The sequence below is a fragment of the Anabrus simplex genome, chromosome 10 (genome assembly GCF_040414725.1).
Source record: "Anabrus simplex isolate iqAnaSimp1 chromosome 10, ASM4041472v1, whole genome shotgun sequence".
NCBI classification, from domain to species: Eukaryota; Metazoa; Arthropoda; class Insecta; order Orthoptera; family Tettigoniidae; genus Anabrus; species Anabrus simplex.
This window is the reverse complement of record NC_090274.1, coordinates 106,959,705-106,980,911: the sequence shown is the minus strand read 5'-3', so window position 1 is coordinate 106,980,911 and position 21,207 is coordinate 106,959,705. Positions and strand designations below refer to the sequence as shown.

Here is a 21,207-nt window from a genome sequence, read left to right as displayed (position 1 = left end):
AAAAACTGAAAGAAGGCGTATTTCTTTATGTTTAAAGAAGATTCCAAACACCATTGTTTACGTATATTACCTTCAGTTTTGAGATTAAAATAAATCACTTTTTTTCACTTTCACCCCCCCCCCCCCAAGTGAATTTTCCGGCAAAAATACTTGTTTCTTTAATAGTAAAGGATCTTCTAAATACCAATTATCACGACTGTAACTTCAATTTTTGATTTATGTGTCCCATGAAAGGAATTCAACTTCTTTTCAATCCCGCCCCCCAAGATGATACCCCTCCCCCAAACGGGCCTTTCTTTGTTTTTAAAGGAGATACCACCGATTCATTGGATTTTCCGAGAATTCGTGTTTCTTTGCTTTTAAAGCAGATTCCAAATATCGAATTTCACGTCTGTAACATCTTCATGTTTGAGATAACAGTACCCTAATTAAAAGAATTCAACACCATTTTCAGTCACTTTTACATCCCCCCCTTCCACCCAAGTGGTATTTCCGAAAACTAAAAATACACGTTTCCTTATTTTTAATAGAGATAAAAATACCATTTTTCACTCCTGTAACATGCTAAGTTTTTTGAGATATACTGTATAAATTCTCATTTTAAAATTTCACCCCCTTTTTAGTTCCCCTTAAGAGGAGTTTCCAAAAATAAATCGCCTATGTTTCTTTACATTTACAGGAGATTCCAAATATCACTTTTTACGTCTGTAACATTCTACGTTTCTCAGATATTCTGTAGATATAGACTTTCAAAAAATTCACCCCAATATGTCACTCCTGTTTAACCGGCATTAATTGGATTTTCCAAAAACAAAAAATACGTGTTTCTTTATTTTTAAAGGAGATCCCATATACAAATTTTCAGTTCTGTAATATCTTCAGTTTCTGAGATATATGTATCCTCATTAAAGGCATTCAACCCATTATTCACCCGTTTACACCCCTCCTATTGGGATTTTCCGAAAACAAAAAATACACGTTTCTTTATTTTTAAAGGAGATTCAAAATACCAATTGTCACATCTGTAAACTTTTAAAATTTTAAGATGTAGATACGATCATTTTAAAAATTCACCCCCCATTATTTGGATTTTCCAAAAAAGAAAAATACCTGTTTCTTTATTATTTTTAAAGTGGATCCCAAATACCAATTTTCAGGTCTGTAATATCTTCATTTTCTGAGATATTATTATCCGCATTAAATGCATTCAACCCTTTTTTCACCCCTTTGCACCTTTCCTATTGGGATTTTCCGAAAACAAAAAAGTACGTGCTTCTTTATTTTTAATGAAGATCCTAAATACCAATTTTCACATCTATAAACTTTCAAAGTTTTGAGATATAGATTCACTCATTTTAAAAATTCACCCCCCTCCTTTTCACCCTCCCATTAATTGGATTTTCCATAAACAAAAACTACGTGTTTCTTTATTTTTAAAAGAGATCAAAAGTACCAATTTTCAGGTCTGTAATACCTTCAGTTTCTGAGATATAAGTACCGGTATCCTGATTAAAAGCATTCAACCCCCTTTTCACCCTTTTTTACCCGTCCTATTGGGATTTTCTGAAAACAAAACAAATAATACGTGTTTCTTTATTTTTAAAGGAGATTCTAAATACTAATTTTTACATCTATAAACTTTAAAAGTTTTTTATATAGATGCACTCGTTTTAAAAATTCACCCCCTTTTCACCCCTCCCATTAATTGGATTTTCGAAATTAAAAAATACGTGTTTCTTTATTTTTAAAGGAGATCCAAAACACCGATTTTCAGGTCTGTAATATCTTCAGTTTTTGAGATATAAGTACCGGTATGCTGATTAAAAGCATTCAACCCCTTTTTCACCCTTTTTCACCCTTTTTCACCCGTCCTACTGGGATTTTCTGAAAAAAATACGTTTTTCCTTATTTTTAAAGAAGATTCTAAATACCAATTTTTACATTTGTAAACTTTTAAAGTTTTGAGATACAGTTACACTCATTTTAAAATTTCACCCCCTTTTCACGCCCTTAGCGACGGAATATCCAAAAATCCTCTCTTAGCGATCACCTACATCTTAATATGAATGTACCCTAAAATTTCATTTCATTATGTCCAGTAGTTTTGGCTCGGCGATGATGAACCAGTCAGTCAGTCAGTCAGTCAGTCAGTCAGTCAGTCAGTCAGTCAGTCAGTCAGTCAGTCAATCAGTCAGTCAGTCAGGACAAGCTATTTTATATATATATAGATTTTTCAAGTGATTTACCACTTTTTATTTAACTTCAGTGTTTGGCATTTCTTCTAAATGCGTGATGAATAAGTGTTTACTGCATTTCGCAGTTTTGATCCTTCAGAACGACGTAACGTAAGGTCGTCTCGGATCGTGTTGTTGTTGGTTCCTTCTGAACAGCTGGTTGGGTGATGCACGTTTAGCATCGGGATTATTTTATAACTTAAGGGTGTCATGAAATGACAATACATGGTGGAATTTTGTTTTCAATTGTGAATGCTGCTGTTAACTTGTAGTGAACACAATGCTTTCCAATAATATTTCGCAACCTATCCAAAGCAACTGATAGTCAATTTGGTTCGATTAAGGGTCCATACGGCGGGTGTTTCCGTATCCGAAAGGGTATTCGACTGGTGGATAACCTTAATTAAGAGGAAATCAGGCGTTCTACTTGTTGAAGGTCAGATTTTCCACGGATCGTGTGAATTAATTCTCAGTTATCGTTTGGATTAATAGGTGCCCGATTTTTCAGGCTTTCTTTTCACTTTTTCAGTTTCGCTGTCTACTAATTTATGAGATTCCTACTTTCTCCGAAGAAAATTCTTCGATATTATAATTAATAAATATTAACGCTATGCAATGTGACTGCGTCTGAAACATTTAATAACTTTTGGTCCAGGATTTATATAAATAATTTTTTTGTGCAATTAATGGATTCAATAAAAGTTAGTAAGCACATATTTGCTCCTCATTTCAAGTAATCAGGCTCTCTTCTGAACCACATCGTTTGGTTAAGATCGTGACCGAATAATTCCCGCAACGACCCCAATATTGCTCTACTGCAGCAGCTGTGGCCTACCAACGATGGAATGGTAAGATAACGGTTCTGTAAGGTGTAAATTTAACGGAATAATGACAGAGGAGTACTCATGGCTGTCTGCGGCCTGGTCATTCCAACACTAGAACTTTGGTCTGTTAGATCGGCACCGTAGTATTGTTTGTTAACAGTGAGAAAATGTGAGGTTTTTCATTTGATCGAGTATTTTTATGATAATATTGCCACTCCAGGAGGCCCGAGTTCAATTCCCGTCTCTCCTACGAAATTTGAAAAGTGGTACGAGGGCTGGAACGGGGCCTTCTCAGCCTCTGGAGTAGAGGGGGTTCGTTTCTGACGTCATTGTATAATGACAAACTGTATGTCGACTTCAGTTGGGAAAACCATAAAGACAGTCTTTCTTAAAATTCCGTAGCGAAGCACGGGTACATCAGCTAGTTTTAGGATAATTTTTTTTTTAATTTTGAAATTCCTCTATTGTGCAGCTATCCCCGATCAGGAAAATTAATTTTCTTTACATGCACCGTATAAGTGGTGATTTACCGTTGAGAATGAATTACTGTATGTAAAACATTTAAACAAATATCTTTTAAAAACGAAACAGGAATACCAAAACCAGGGAAGAAATTAACTGAAATTTTTTTGACAGATCCTCGCGCACCGAAGAGCAGACCAATCACCTTCCAGTAACTGATGGGTATTAGATACTTTTCTTCAAAGTACTTAAAACAGGGTTCGTAGTGTCTCAGAATCAACTTCTTTGCCTGCGAACTGTTACTCTTATTGTCGGATCAATAACAACGCCGATGTGTCTTTTCCTGTCAATCGCGACAATGTCTGCACGTTTACTGGATCCATCGCTAGAGATACAGCGCACTTCTTCAAAGACTTCAAATCTGCCAGATTTTTTTGACAAGTTTTGCAATACTTCTCCTGACCCTACGGTGCTTACTTCTCAATAGTTCCCATTTCGGGCAGAAAGCAAGAACATGAGGGAGGGTTTCTATCTCGTTCCAGTGACGGCAACGGTTTTCTTGGCTTCAGACTGCTATCACATTACATGGCATTAGTCCATGGGGAAGGTAAAAGTCCTTTCTTCGTTGTAATTCAGGTAATGCGAGATACCTTTTCCACGGTGTCGTTGTTTTGTCCATGTTTCAAACTGCAGATGTCTCATTTTCACAACCAGAGTTTCTTGCTGTACGTAATTCTTCCATCCTTGAAATGTATGTGTCAGATGCAGTCAAGAGTCTATTAAGTCTTCTCTCGGTACATTTTGCTTGTAAAACGTTCTCTATATCGACATGATGCTGTATACGCTTTTGGGCTTATGCCGTGTCAAGAAAATAAGGTGAAATTCTTTACGTTTCGCAGAGAACTGTGCTCTGCGTCATCAGAAGAAAATCTCGACTGTCCACGAGGAAGGCTCCTTAAACAATGACTCTTTAAATTTAGGCGTTATAATAGAAGTGGAAATGGTACGTTCATTCGCCACCAGATGGCTCTCCAGATGTGGCACAGCGCTAGCGTTAGAAGCGGAAGCTAACCGAACCATCAGAATCAGTCTAAGAGGGCCGTGAAAGCATCAATGGCAACGTTCTCTATATCATTTGAACACTTTATTGATGGCATATTTTGCGTCTTCACTTACTTGTCCAATAGGAAGTAAAGCACAACAAATTACTTCAGGACCGTGGATCAAGATTTTGTGAATGATTTCTGGCATTGGGTACCAAGGATACTCTTCGATAAATAATTTAGCCGTATCCAAAGCATATGATCTAAATTAGAGAGTTATGATGTATCCACTGCTTTTAGTGCGTGTTTTTCACAAATCCCTTCAAGACGCACAATTTATCTTCTATTTTTTCGTTCCGATATGTCTTACTGCATCATACAGAAAATATCAGAACAGCCAAACCTGAAGAAAAAATAACAACGCAAAACAGTTACCTAAATGGTCGCGACAGACCTTAAAGAAAGTATTATACAGAAGAATTACGCAAATATTAGCAAACTTTTATTGTTCTCACAACACGACTAACTTGAGTTGCAGAAAAAGTTAAAATTCTAGCCCGAATGTGCCCGGAAGCTAACTGAAATCATAGGAATGAAACTATAAACTAGATGATAATCCTAACGAAATACATACTTTGTCTATTTAATATTTTCGACGTATTTTCCTCAACATACCTGCAGTATGTGGTTTCTATTTCGTCACAAAACGGATGTTAACAACTTGAAAACACAACATTCTCTCCGCTTAATAACTACTCCATGAGTCGTGTGTGCAAGACCTGGACAGTGAGGAATACAGTACTCGTTGCATCATTTCATTATCGAGATACTGAACCCATGACATTTGAGTCATAAGGAGCAAGAGTCCTAAATTCATTACATGAGGTCCCATATAAATTACAAGTCATGAGAATTACAAGAAATTACGTCACCCACACGTGTAGAATGTACAGGGATACGACGTAGCTTCGTGGAACTATTTTTCTAGTAAAAGTACATTTTAAGAAGAATTGGCGACGAAACTGCCGTAATAAACATCAGGAAATCGTAATTGAAACAATTTGGTTCTTAATGGTAAAGACTTTAGACCGCTAGATAGCTCCACAAGGAAAATTGTCGAAAGATGTGCCTGTTCGTTTAAACTCTGTTACATCGACCAAAATATAGTGCCTAGCTTATGAGTTAATTTAACAACTCAGTTGGTTAAGATAAACCCTTAAAAGTTCCTTCATGCAAACAATAATCAAACAAGTACTTCAGATATGGTACTATATCCCAACCCATTGTCTTTACTATATCCCCCGAAACCTTATCAATTCCAGCAGCTTTTCTAGTTTTCAACTTTTGTATCTTACTGTAAATGTCATTGCTGTCAAAGGTAAATTCTAATACTTCTTTAGTATTAGTCACCTCCTCTATCTGAACATTATCCTTGTAACCAACAATCTTTACATACTGCTGACTGAATACTTCTGCCTTTTGAAGATCCTCGCATACACACTCCCCTTGTTCATTAATTATTCCTGGAATGTCCTTCTTGGAACCTGTTTCTACCTTAAAGTACCTATATATACTCTTCCATTTTTCACTAAAATTAGCGTGGCCACCAATTATGCTTGCCATCATGTTATCCTTAGCTGACTTCTTTGCTAGATTCAATTTCCTAGTAAGTTCCTTCAATTTCTCCTTACTTCCACAGCCATTTCTAACTCTATTTCTTTCCAACCCGCACCTCCTTCTTAGTCTCTTTACTTCCCTGTTATAATATAGTGGATCTTTACCATTCCTTAATACCTTTAAAGGCACAAACCTTTTTTCACATTCCTCAACAATTGCTTTAAACCCATCCCAGAGTCTGTTTACATTTTTATTTACCGTTTTCCACCGATCATAGTTGCTTATTAAAAACTCCCTCATGCCTGTTTTATCAGTCATATGGTACTGCCTAACAGTCCTAATTTTAATCTCTTCCTTTCTTTCACATTTATTTTTAATTACCACAAAAACAGCTTCGTGATCACTAATACCATCTATTACTTCGGTTTCTCTATAGAGCTCATCTGGTTTTACCAGCACCACATCCAGAATATTCTTCCCTCTAGTTGGTTCCATCACTTTCTGAATCAGGTGCCCTTCCCATATTAACTTATTTGCCATTTGTTGGTCATGCTTCCTGTCGTTCGCATTACCTTCCCAATTGACATTTGATAAATTGAGATCACCCGCTACGATCACGTTCCTTTCCTTATCGTTTACCACATAGCTGATTATCTTATGAAATAATTCTGAATCAGCATCTGCGCTACCCTCTCCTGGTCTGTACACTCCAAATACATCTTTCAACTTTATGCCTATCACCCTTTCCTTTATATACAGGGGCATCAGGTGAACGATGTTAAAATTAAACGAAAGGAAGAATATATTTGTAAAGCCACTATCCGTCGAGATGGCTAGGCAAGGAATGAGAGAGGCTGGTGGGCCTGTTAAGATGGGAGACGACGTACGACTACATGTATGTAAATTACCTTTGTTACAAAGTGCATTTTATTTATTTCATGATATCACCATTGTATTTGTGTATCTGTGACGCAATTTGGTCACCCTTTTATTTCGTGAAAATGTTAGAGGAATACGACAAAATGACATTTTTTATGTTTCTTGGATAACCGGGAAAGTCACGAAATGTTGTATGTAGTAGATTTGACGGCTGTAAAACGAATATAATGTCTAGAGCAAACTATCATTTCAGTGCGTTTGTTTTCTAAATTTGTTGTTTGTTAAAGTTAAGACATTAATTTATCATAAAATTCTGTTCAGTATAAAGATGAAATTCATGAAAGTGTAATCCGTGATTTACCATTATAGCGAGTGCGCGATAATTATGGAAGGTCAGCTGTTGCAAAATGCACACCGTCGTGTGTTCGGCGCTGTAAATTTTGTCAAGGGAAGTTACAAGGCGAGACCAATGTGATTTTTGAAAGGGGAGTGCTTTTCTAAAAGTCTGTTAAAATCTGTGTAGGACTGATGAGAGGAAAATAACGGTAAAAATTTTTGTAACTCAAGTTGTGAGTTTCGGTTTGGAAATATTGTGTTGTCGTTCTCAGATATGCGAGCAGAGATGGTTGGTTTGTCACAGAGTGTTTTATGTATCAATGTAGTGGGTCACCCAAAACAGATATTCCATATTATTGTCGTGTAGAGAATTTGTGATATCAAGTGGTATAAGTCTTGCAAAAATGGGAAGGAATGTGAATGAGGTTGTTGAAATCCTGTAGTGTTGAACAGACTCTATGCCGGTAGGGTACCCGAAGATTTATTTTGTCTAATTTAATGATATGAGAATAGGATCGTTCCATAGTTAGGATTCCACGTGAAACCGTACGACCGTGATGGATGAGAATATTTCAAGTGACGTTTTAAACTAAATCTCTTCGCATAATCTATGTGGGTCAAGAATTATATTTCATGTGAATTGCCAGCGAGGCGATGTTTTCATTTGATTCAGATTAAGATAGCATGTCTGTTTTTTGTTAAGTGATAGTGAAGAAGGGTCGAATTCCCGTTATCAAGCCAGCTGTTTGGCGGTCGAACCAGTTTATTGTTAGAAAGAAACTGTAACTGAGATTTGTCATTTGCAGTAAATGTTTGAAATTAGATTTCATTATTGTAGAAGAGAGTCGTTTTAGTAGAGACTTGAATTCATTATCGAAGCGACGGAAATGACACGATGGAACGTTATGTTGGAAATAACCATTTTCAGGGATGTCAAAATTTGAGAATCGGTGGTGATGTTGTTGAGGGTTGTACAATGTTTTGCGATTATTTTATTTGAATATTACGATAGCTGTCAATCCATAGAGCTCGTGATGGATGATTGTGTTGTTGTTGTTGGTTTCCAAGGCACAAATATAGGTTTATGTGATATGAGGTCATGCTGTGGAGCACATGGGGTGCATTAGTCCATTCACCCTAAAGTTGGGTGAAATGCATTAGGATTACTCGAGTCTCATCGGCCTGAAATCATATCGTAGGAGGTGCCGGAATTCGGCCAAGGGATGAAATGAAATGGCGTATGGCTATTAGTGCCGGGAGTGTCCGAGGACACGTTCGGCTCGCCAGATGCATGTCTTTTGATTGAACCCCCGTAGGCGACCTGCGCGTTATGATGAGGATGAAATGATGAAGACGACACATACACCCAGCTCCGGTGGCAGCGAAATTAACCAATGATGGTTAAAATTCCTGACCCTTCCGGGAATCGAACCCGGGGCCCCTGTGACCAAAGGCCAGCACGCTAACCATTTAGCCATGGGGCCGGACAGTCCAAGGGATAAACGTAGGCATTATAAACGATTTGATATGGGTTGTTTTATTTTGCGTTGTGTATAAAGTTATGCAGATTATAAAATTTAAGGTTAGGGTTATCCAAGCTAATTTCTTAATAATTATTAGTGTTATAATGTAAACTTGTTGAGTGACGTATTGAAATAAATAAACGGTACTGGTAATTATGACAATGTATCCCTCTTTCCAGCGCGATGAAGAAAAATATGAGCATAAAACAATATTAGATCATTTTTTTGTCAAAGGAATGGTTCTGATAAGGAAAATGTAATTAAATAGTTAGGGAGTTTAAAGCAACCATTCGTCCGAGGCAGATACAATTTGTTGTTAATTAGGATTACGAGATTACTTCATTTATTAATTTATTAAATTCAGTAAAACCGTATTTTGACAATTAGCTTAAATTCAAGTGACTTAAAAATGTATTCTGGAAATCTTAGTTTTATTTGCTGGGAAATTTCAACTTATTAACGTAACGATTAAGGGAACATGTCCGATGGCAAGGGACTTTACTGCCACAAGTGTTGTGAGCGTTTGCTGTTGTTATTTTTATTTTGATTTGTTGAGCATCACATGCGCTGGGATTTATTAATATGGAAACCTTGGTCATCAACTATTGTAACTTAATTTTGTTCAGCCTTCAACTTAGAAGTTTGGATGGTCATGGGGTCATCAACCTCAGTGACTTAGATTAGGGCCGTCTGCCAATATCATTTTCCTTGCGGTCATCACTCACAATGACTTGAACGTAAACCACAAAGTTAGATGTCGGTCCATGACATTGTCGCAGGTCACATCGATTCAATCAAGGGTCCATGCCATACAATCACTGTGTGGCACATACCGATTGGACTGCCTTAATTATACCAAGAGTCCAGAGCTCGTGTTACGGGGGCTGGATCATCACGAATCATTATGGTGATACATGCAGTCTGGCATGGAAACCAATTTTAGGGATCTCCAGACTTTATTTCATTTTTAAATTAAGACGGTGGTTTCTAGCAAGGATGGCCATCAAAAATTTCAGTTAAGATGTCCAAATCCAGCGTCTCTCATCATCGTTATTATTGTTATTATTTTTTAACGGACAAGACTAAGTTCGTTGTTTAAAGGTGACAAAATGTCAAAAGTTTCTTCGACATGATCGCCAATGATAAATTAAATATCCATTTCTTTTAACTGGTGTCTTCTCATTGTAAACAATAGTTTAAATGACTGAAACTAAGCAAGTGACGAAGAACCTATAGACGACCCAAGAGAAAGATCTCATGCCGATTTGCTGATAGGTAAGGAAGGAAGGGTGCAGTATGTTGCACGTCGTCTTCAACTTACTGAAAAAGGAACGTTTTACAAAGAATTCCGGGATTTGATTTTGGACATTTTGCCAGCTTTTCCTTTGAATGGCCCCAGTGTGCGTCACAAAGGACGCCCCCGTGACTTGTGCTCGAGCGTCTACAAGTGTGTCACCATCAGCTGTCACACGGAGAAGAAGTACTTTTGTAATATTTTCTTTCCATGGAATTGCTTGTTGTTGGGCAATTACGTTTTAACTTTATTATCACGCTACCTTAAGTGAGCATTGCCACCGGGACATTTCGCAGTTGCGATGTAATTGTTGTTAATAATGTGATCGCACAGTAATCACGTTCAGACTGTCAGACTGTGTGGAGCAAGGGTTTTCCTATTCTCTTTGCGAGTCTGTTGTTCTAGCTGACTGGAACACTCACTTTCTGATTTTAACTTTTCGAGCTTATACATTTGAACTCTAGAGATTTCTCGTAGTCTACAGTAATGGGAGGGACTAATGAGCAGTCGCTAATGAGTTAACAAGAGAGTAATATTTTCTAGTGTTAACTCAGTTAAATGTAATGTACAAGCTTTTCAGTCTGTTGAACACGCAAGTTCAATATAAATATTATCTGTAAAAACACATTACTAAACAAGGGATAAATATACACACTACAGGCTTATTGAAAAAGAAGGAACAAACTTCAAACATTTATGTATTCCAAACTACAAAAGTAGAACCACAATTCCAACGTTCCTGGACAGACAAAGGTTTAAAATTTCAACAATCAATGCAGAAGCGCCACTGTTGCAAGTTCCAATCCCGGCCGCATTGGCGCTGGTGATTGTCAGTGGGAGTGTAAACAAATGGAGGCACAACAGGGAAAAGCATTTTGTGTGCTGCAATTAGCAAAACTACAGTCCATTATTGGAGTTCAACGTGCTTTTCGCTGTCAGTTTAATAAACAACCGCCTCGACATAAGCAGATTTACCAGTGGCATCGACAGTTCCTAGAAGATGGTTGCATCTGCAAAGGGAAAAGCACGGGACGTCGACTCACATCGAATGAAAATATCGAGCGTATTCGTGCAATTTACGAAAGGAGCCCGAAGAAATCCACAACACAAAAAAAGCAAAGAACTTTACATTCCTCAACCAATGGTATGGCGAGTTCTGAAACACCGTCTGCACCTGAAGGCGTACAACTGCACTTATTGCAGAAATTGCATCAAGACGACTACAATAAAACGTACGACTTTTCCATTAGCATGCTAGATGATATGGAAGAAGACAATTTTTCTGAACGATTAATTTTTCAAATGAATGCACTTTTCATCTTTCCGGTAAAGTTAATCGGCATAACGTTAGAATTTAGGCAAGTGAAAATCGTACGGCAGTTATTGAACATGAAAGAGATTCGCCGAGGTTGAACGTCTTCTGTCCCGTATCTGCAAAGAATATTTATGGACCTTTCTTCGTCATGGAGAAAACTGTCACCAAATGGAAGATGGTTCCGATGACTCCACCTTCAATCAAGACGGTGCCCCGCCTCATTTCTCTCAGCACGTTTGGCGTTACCTAAATGACACCATTCCAGGACCTTGGATTGGAAGAGGAGGAGCAGAAGGCAACCTTCATCGCCTGTGGCCTCCGAGGTCTCCAGACGTCACTCCTTGTGATTTTTATCTGTGGGGTTACGTAAAAGACCGTGTGTTTATCGCCTATGCGGGACACTCTTGAAAGTTTGCGACATCGGATTGTTGAATCTGTGAATTCGATAACTAGAGACCACCTGATTCGTGTGTGGCAAGAAATGAGTCACGCTTTGATATTTGTCGCGTAACACATGGTGCTCATATTGAAACCTTACAAAAGCAAAAAAATTGAACTCTTTCTCTTTCCAGGAACGTTCGAATCGTGTTTATCTTTTGTAGTTTGGAAGAAATAAATATGTGAAGTCTGTTCATAACCCTGACATGTTTCGTTGTTGAAAGAACATCATCACATTCTATCAAGTCACACTCAAATATTTATGTTTATCTCTGTTTTATATTTAGGAACTTAAACCCTAGAACGTATCTTAGTAATATCTTTCCTTGTCTCCATCCCACCAAACTACTTCGCTGCGGAAGTCGACTTTTGTCGACTTGGTACTTTCCCGCTACAGCTGCCACGTGCTTCTTTAATAAAGGAGCATTTAATAATACAAACATGCATTGACTCTGTAGTAAGCATTGTTTGGAAACGTAGCCGCCAATGCTCGGCCTACTGTATGTTTATTTGTTATCTTCCACCCTGTCAGCTGTGTGGCTGGTAGCAGCTATGAGCGCACGGAACAACATCACTAATGACAGTGAAGAAACCTTCAATCATTTACTGGCGATTGGACCATGCAACAAGTGTACAAAGTGATGATGTGCATAGTGATTGTTCGGGAGAATGTAGCCACGAGGAAGATCATCATTTTGTGTTGGACTGGCGGGATATTACTGATGACATAGGAATTTAAAAATGAAATTACATGACGTAGCTAATAAGTCTAATAACAGAGATAAGTGGGACTTGTACGAGAGTATTCGCGCAGTCCGCTAGCGAGGAGAGGAAGGCCTTCTGATCCGCCTGACGAAGAGGCACAAGCCTAGTTGTGTTGTTTGTTGCATTTTACCAGTAAAATGTTCAAACAAAGGAAAGGGACTGCCCAACAGAAAACAGACAGGTTTTTTTGTAAGAATTGCCTAGGACAGCCTGCAATGTGTCCAGTTCCATGTTTCGAGGTGTATTACACTAATGTATGTTTTCAGGTCAAATGTCACTGCTAGATTGCCAAAGGTGAGTTAAAATAGGTGCTATGGTGTTGAATGTCGCAAACCTTTAAAAAAAATAACTTTGAGTTGTGAAAAAAATGCCATTTCACTATAAGTGTTCTGTTTAAAAATAGCGCAGCGAGAGAGTTAACTGCGAGGTGTTTGGATAACCGTCGCTCCGTCATTGGCGTGGGTCCAAGCTGTAGTCCGTTGACCTACTTTCGCCACGTCACGCCCCTCACCTTGACACGTCACTGACACGTAGTTTATTACTTATATTCCTGTTGTTGTTATTATTATCTCTCGTATTCCAATTATTTATGTAAACTATGCAAGGGTTTCTTAATGAGCTTATTTACGTTTATGTGGAAGGAATTCGTATTTTCATTTTTCATTACCATCAATTTATTTATTTATTTTGTTTATTTGGGATAGTCTAATGAGCTCCTTTTATAACGTGTTTTTAGTAGCCTAAATATTCATTTATCGCTATCTATACGTAAATAAGGGGCAATAAAAGAGTTTCTGTTCGACGGTCGTACAGTCCTGAATCAGGCAAAATCGCCCTGAGGCACTGATCTAACCGACGCACCAGGTTGAAGATCACCGTGTCCTGCTGCACATCCTCGTCCCACAGGAGGCTTCGATCCTTCAAGACCTTTTTGAAGGGACCAAATGGGAGAGATCAGCACTACAGGACGGATGCTCGAGTGTCTCCTTTTTGAGTAGGCGTACCTTCTGCGTGGCCGCACAAAACTTAGTACACTATACCATAACCCTACACACAGTCTTCATTCTGCTATAGATGTCCACCGGTGTCTGTCCTTCTTTAGCCAACAACAGCACGTTGGTCCTGTTTGGACGCATTTGCTAACAACGTCGTCATAGTTCACGAGGCCGCACCTCGGCACGACACGACTAACACACTAATCCACACCCGCATCGGAGTCGCGCTACGTTACATGACCGCTGCAGCAACGCCCTCAAGCGAAACTTTCAGATCACGCCTTACAAAGTAAGATCTTTGTCTGTACAATGTTCATAATTAAAAAGTAATGGTATTCCTGTATCGGTCGTGACCACAGTGAGAAAGGAATGCATTGTTAAATTTCGTATCATCTCTGTCTGTGTGCATGTACAGTGAGTTTCCTGGCCGCCTCCCTTTGACTAATCACTCCCCTCTCCGCAGCACTTCGCTCACTTTATCCGAGCATGACATGAGATAACAATTAGAATTAAGCAAATAAGAATTAAGAAAATAATAATTAAGATGAACCAACTGCATACGCTGAAACGTATTAGGAAGAAGAAGAAGAAGATAAAAAATAAGCTCATACCTCATGACGAGATATGCTGGAAATGTTCTCCTCCTGCATCCACACATTTTAATATTTTCGAAGTCCGCCATACTGAGCTCTTCGAAACCCCAGGTTCTTGCCCAAGTCATCTCAGGGATTTTGAAGGCGTATGATCTAATCTTTCTATAATTTCATATACTTTTCCCTCGTCGAGTACACGTTTTTTTAACACTTCGTTTCTTATCGAATACAGACCCAGTTCCTCTCAATTTGTTTACGAGTTTCCTCACGGTTTCTCCATGTGGAGGGCGTACACCTGGAAATTGTGTTACAAATCGCCTAACGACTTCCCTGGAAGACTCTGTTTTCACATAATTCTCTACCGTGAACCCATGTGGAGGCATTATGAGAATTATATCCCGAAGTAACACTTCACAATTCGAGAACAGTTGGAGCGACAGATCACTTAATACACGTTCTAAGCACGAACCTGAACTGTGAAATGCGGGATTTCTCGCGCTGTGTAACGGGAAGTGATGAGTCAACGGGGAGGCAGATTAGCTGGGCGCGCATCACGAGAAAATGGCTGAACAGAATTTAATGAAAATTGGTATGTAAAGTCGAGGAATAAGCCAACACAATCTAGGCTATAAATAATTTTATGCATGCCGGATGAAATGGAAGTTTAAGGGAAGGTCAGAAATGTACTTATCAAATACCTTTGTAATTATGGTCCTATGGATAAATACTACATAGCAAAATTTACAGACAATGCATTTTCCGATGTCTCATGTAGTTTTAACGTATCGGCTATGGTAATAGAGGATTCTACTCACCACTGTATGGAGATACCACGTAGACAAGCCAGGAGTCAGGAGACGCTCCTGCAGCTGGAAGTCCGAGTCGCTGCTCCAAGAATGACGTCTTTTCCCGTCCCCTGCAACAAAAATACGAGACACTTCAGGCGGGACCAACACCTTTGACTGACCAAAAATGCTATTTGCAATTTTTTCATTTAAAACTGAACTTTTCTCTTTATAACAGTGCAAACGTTTTCTTATTATCCCCGACATTTTTGGAGTTATGACCAAAGACGTGAAGCTCTGTCACCCAAGCAAGCTGGTCGTTTCCCGTAGCGTTTTGTTTTTTACAGCCCTTTCCCTGATAACTGTGAAAGATATACTGTATATTTCATAGGGAATAAGAAAATACGCTAGAATTATTGAGCTAGCTTCATTCATTAAGTTTTAAACAAATATTTACAAATGAAAGTTAACGAAAAAATGACTACTTTAAAATAACTTCATGAAAAAAATATTTAAACTTTATGGACCTCAATGATTCTAGTACAGATTGTAGCTATAATAATAATAATAATAATAATAATAATAATAATAATAATAATAATAATAATAATAATAATAATAATAATAATAGGAAAATATTCATATGTTTGGGAATTATCTGGGAGACAGCAAAATAGTCGCCGTGATACACCGCCATTTTGAATAATTAATTATGTATAATGACGTGGGTTTATACCATTTCTAAATATGTAGGCAAATTATTAAGAAATAATGTGTTTGTCACACTAAGCTTCCTTTTAGTATTCATGTCCATTGCTGCGGAAACAAATGTTTATCCACCCCTTTTTTCTATGTTCAAAGGTCCCCCTTTAACAAGACAGAAATATCTCAACATGCCCTTACTGTACAGTCCGTGCTACCTATCACCTAAAACTGTCCGCTTGTGTTTATAATAAGAAAGAATGCCATGCAATTGCTTCACAATAAACATTTCCCATTTCCCCTTAATGTTAAGAACAAAAATTAAGTAGCTAGTATAATTGCAAGAATAAGATTTGGGTTATTATAAAGTTTAATAAGAGCTAAAGATATTGACGCGATGAGAAAGTTATTTGTTTATCTACCAGGTGTATGCATAAGGTGTATGCACAGTACGCAGCGTATGAATTTGACGCATACATCACTTTGTTCGTCTGACATTAACCTACCTACCAACACACACAAGTTGCGCCCGCCAAACACCAGTGTCTGTGTTGCATCGTTCAGTAATCATATCGGCGTTTGTGTCTGAAAAAGAACATTTGCAGCGTGCATTGGTTTTCTTATTTAATCAAACGAAAACGGCTGTGGAAAGTCATCGTTTGCGGGTAGAAACATATGGTCGATTAGAACATCTGATACAAATCGCTTCGCCAAGAAGACCATGCTTTGTCTCTGGAGGGGCCAGAGCGGTGTTGTGTGTTACGAACTCTTGAAGCCCGGGAAACCGTTAATGCACAACGCTACCGCCAACAAATGATTAATTTAAATCACGCATTGATCGTTTGCTGGAAAATGTAGTGTTTTAAAGTGCACTATATCTTTGGCTAGAACAAATGTGTTACTTTCATTGACCTGTCTCAGTCTCATCTTTGGCTTTGACAATATGAAAGTGGCCAAGGTGACTGCACAGATATTAATACAGAATTTCAAAAAATATAAAAACAAAGAAATTCCATCGACAGGCGTTGAAATTGTTACCATGATTTGACGCGTGCTTTTACCTTCGTCGACAATTTGGCGCACGTGTTGTTGCGACTGCAGCGCCACACTCCGGCGGGTCCACCAACAACAATGTTAAAAGCACGGCCGACTGAATCCCTCGCTCCCCTTCTTATAGTTGGGCCCACGAGAGTTGAAGTCTGACATTTGAGCGGCGAAAACAGTAACTACGAAGTACGCTGCATTGTCATAGTTACCTCAGTCTGCGGCATATCACTCTTTCAACTTGTGTCTAGAAAATGTCGAGGTGTAGCAACATCGGCTATGCTCGGGACCGCTCGACAAATGTCGGCGTTTAGTACCTCCTACCTACCATGGCGATTTCGCGCCACGTGCGGAGCAGGGGAAGAAGAAGAAGAAGCTTTGTTTTGTTTTGCTGTAGAGGGAATGTTGAGATGCAGCCATAAAGCATTTCGGCATGTTTCCGCGAGGTGCAGCCGATGCAGCTTTTCGTGAAGCCAGCACTGTGTCTCGTGAGCGCAGCGTGTGGAGCCGCTCCTACGCTTTAAAGTATGAATTTCCTTCATTCTTAAGCAATAGTAAAAAAAAAAATGTCCCTCCAGACGCCGTACATGTTTGTATAACTTTAAAACCTAGAGTTTTAACTACTTAACTATATTTTTTAAAGCGTTTTCAAGTCCCTGAAAAATAATCAGGCGGCAAGATTGAAACGACGAACGTTACGTGTTTAAAATAGATTTTTCTTTTTCACTTTTCCACTTAAGAAAATCCTCTTCATTCGCAAATTTTAAACTTTCGTTTGCAATACGAATAATGAAAATTGATAAAATGTGCCACTGTATCGGAATTTGTAGGACATTCTTCTACACAAAGCGGACATTTCATTCGAGGTTGTTCACACTTCGTAGTCTTATGTTGAGAATTTTTATGCCGTTCTAAACTGTATTTTATGTGAGAGGTACAACTACACAAATCACATGAAAATTTACGATTTTTCTTAGTGTACTTTGTTCTTATGTGATTGAAATTTTTCCTGTAGTTGAAGAATTTATTACACTCACTACATACGAAATTGTCCATCGTGCAAGCACAAAAAGTTCACTTCAATGCGCAATAAAGCAGTTAATGCACAAAACGAATTCACTATTTCATGAAGTGCGCCGCCAAATACTGCAGAAGTCTGTTAATACTGTCTGTAATTCACAGCACCACGATTTAAAATAAATCTCTTTACCCGTGAAATTAAACGACAAACTCGGCGTAATGACTCGTACAGTAAACTATCACAAAACAAGCAATAATGAAAGAGACTTTCGAGACACAGCGTTGGCTTCACGAAAAGCTGCATCGGCTGCACCTCTCGGAAATGCTTTATGGCTTCACCTCGACAGAAAAAACAAAACAACGCTTCTTCTTCTTCTTCTTCTTCTTCTTGCTCCGCACGTGGCGCGCAATCACTATTTAGGAGGTACTAAACGTCGAGATGACTCGAGCAGTCTCGAGCATAGGCGATTATGGCTGCACTTCGACATTCCCTAGACACAAGTACTCTTTCATACAGGCTGAATATTTAAGCAAATATGTTGGCCAAATGCAGTTCAATAAACTTTGACCCGTGCCTAAGGTCGTGCTAATAATTCCGGCATTTAAGACAGAACATGCCCATTGCCGGTAAATATGAGATTTCATATTCACTGAACTAACAATAACGTCAACAAATGCACGTGTCAAATGTAGAATAGAACTGTACAACTAGCCACTGATTAACTTACAAAAAAATAAACTAAGAACGAAAATAATATTCAGGAAACAAACACTTACATTATTACAAAAACCAGCAACAACTTACACAGTACCACTCCGAATAATATCACACAAGCGACTGAGAGCGAGCCAACCCACGTGGCGATAGCTTCCATAAATGTGGCTTCTCTGTTATCGTTGCCATAGCAACAGACTATTTTCGAGCAGCGTTAGTCAACTTTTACTCGCCGGTGGCATTAAACGTCGTGGGCCCAACTGCAGCTAGTTAGAGCGACGCCGTGGAGTGGTCACACGAGGTATCCTATTTTCCATGTGAAAACATTTCTTCTTAATTAAGGCCACGGCCGCTTCCTTCCAACTCCTACGCCTTTCCCATCCCATCGTCGCCATAAGACCTATCTGTGTCGGTGCGACGTAAAGCCCCTAGCAAAAAAACATTTCTTATCAGACAAAGTCATACTACGAAAAACGTTAAACAATTTCCGTAATTGTGCCGAAAGTTGAAGGGCTAGAAGACCAGGAAAGGTTTCATATTGTGAGTCTTGCATAGCTTTATCAAACAAAATGAAGTTCCGCAAAAGCAGCCTAAAATCGCTTGTTTCTTTATTCGTTTTCTTTCTGATTCAAATCCGAGCCGAATTAACTTATTTACATAATCCTTTCTGTAATGTGTTCCTTGGTTCAATTCACTCAGGTATTTCTTGAATTCTGGACATTTAATCGACAATTTAGTGTGACCGTTGAGTTTGAAAAAGTGGAGAAAACAAATTAGTTACAAATGCACCAAGATTCAGTGATGAACCAGGTTCCAGTTGGAAATCAGACGAAAGTGTAATATTTATCGAAGTTAATTTCCATCCAATGATTAAGAAAAGTATTGAAATTTTTAGGAATAAATAAAGAATATATTCTCATACTTTATTATATTTTATTTACCTAAAATTCGTAGTCCATATCCCTAGGATGTTTTGAACATTGAGTTGCTTGGCTAAAGGGCAAGACCTATGGATTTATACCTGTTTTTTTATTTTTAAGTGTAATTGGCGGTGGAATTGAGCTGTGTCGATTGATGTGCGTTTGAATCGAAGTATTTCGTTAGTATTTTTCACTTTTTTGTTTTCTTTGTTCTTACTTCGTGTTTTTAAAAATATGTTGTCGTTATATCTTTCTTTCCTCTTTTTCAGTCCAATTGATCTGCTTTACTTCAAAATAATACCTCGCAAACTTAAGTTGTCGTACTCGAAGAGCGGAAGCAGTGCGACGAGTAACGAGGAACTGAGCCAGAATGCCCAGCGTGAGCATCTTTTTTTTGGGTGGTGTAGATGGATTTCACTTTAACTTTCGGCATAATTGAGGAAAATGCTTAATTTTACGTATTTCGTAGTTGTGGACACCTGCTTCACCTGGTAAATAATAAGAAGTGGTAAGAAGTGTTTTCAATATTAAAACCACATTAGGAAATACAACTCATGACGTCGTTCAGCGCAGCTCAATTCATGCTAACTTTCAATCAATGAATGAATCAATACTGATCTCCATTAAGGACAGTCGACCTGGTGGTATATTTCCTAGCTGTTGTTTTCCTCACTTGCAAAGTGCTTCCGATGCCAGATGGTCAACATAGATTCGTACTAGTATGAAGGATGAATTCTCCACCTAATCAATACTTTATTTTACATAGTGTCAATTATTTACATAAAAACAGTACCGGTTTCGACCCGTAAATAGATCATCTTCAGCTGCTAGAGAACTTACTTAATAGCGACTGTACAGAATAAACACTACTAAAATTAAAATTAAACAAGAATGCCATTAAATAAACATGATACCACTATTCTAAAATTACTTAATGTTAACATATATACATATGGTACAGTATTGGCGTTAAGGGTGTTATTTTCAAATATTACATATATTGAGGCTGGAATCGGATACAGTTCTTGGAGTTGATCAAGAATCACTGGTATTCAGATGTCAGGTTATCTGTGTTAAAGCCACTATTATGTCCAACGGTTTATGACATCTTTGAATTGCATTGTTGTGCCGAACATTTTCGGGGATGTCGTGTTCCTTAGAATAAGAGGTTCAGCGACCAGTTCACGGACACACATCTTATACCCAGTCTATATCACTGCTGAAAAATATGTTAGTGAGTGCCACTATTCTAAAAAATACTTAAACTATATACATATGGTACAGTTATGGGGTTGAAGGGTTTTACACTGGCCCCATGATTAATGGCATTCTTGTTTAATTTTAATTTTAGTAGTGTTTATTCTGTATAGTCGCTATTAAGTAAGTTCTCTAGCAGCTGAAGATGACCTATTTACGGGTCGAAACCGGTACTGTTTTCATGTAAATAATTGACACTAAGTAAAATAAAGTATTGATTAGATGGAGAACTCATCCTTCATACTTGTACTTGAACTATCAATACGGACCATGAAACTAATAGATTATAGTACAGATTCGTACAAATGTATTTCATCAGTGATGGAAAAGACGAACTGAATGAATGCTGCCGAATTTCTACCGCCATGAAAAGGCCCATCGTTTCCTAACTGTAAGAGCTCCCTCACGAAAAAACACAACAATTTAGTGCGTTTATTCAAAGCAGC

General features: G+C 38.2%; 1 protein-coding gene across 2 annotated transcripts in view; it reads right to left on the bottom strand.

The window, feature by feature from the left end:
• The window catches only part of LOC136882444 (uncharacterized), a 433,191-nt gene that overhangs the window by 92,103 nt on the left and 319,881 nt on the right, over positions 1 to 21,207 (bottom strand). For both annotated transcript variants that reach the window (XM_067155096.2, XM_067155095.2), the window contains exon 3: positions 15,134 to 15,234. In XM_067155096.2, coding sequence (XP_067011197.1) covers positions 15,134 to 15,234 — 101 coding nt within the window. The remainder of the gene's footprint in view (positions 1 to 15,133; positions 15,235 to 21,207) is intronic.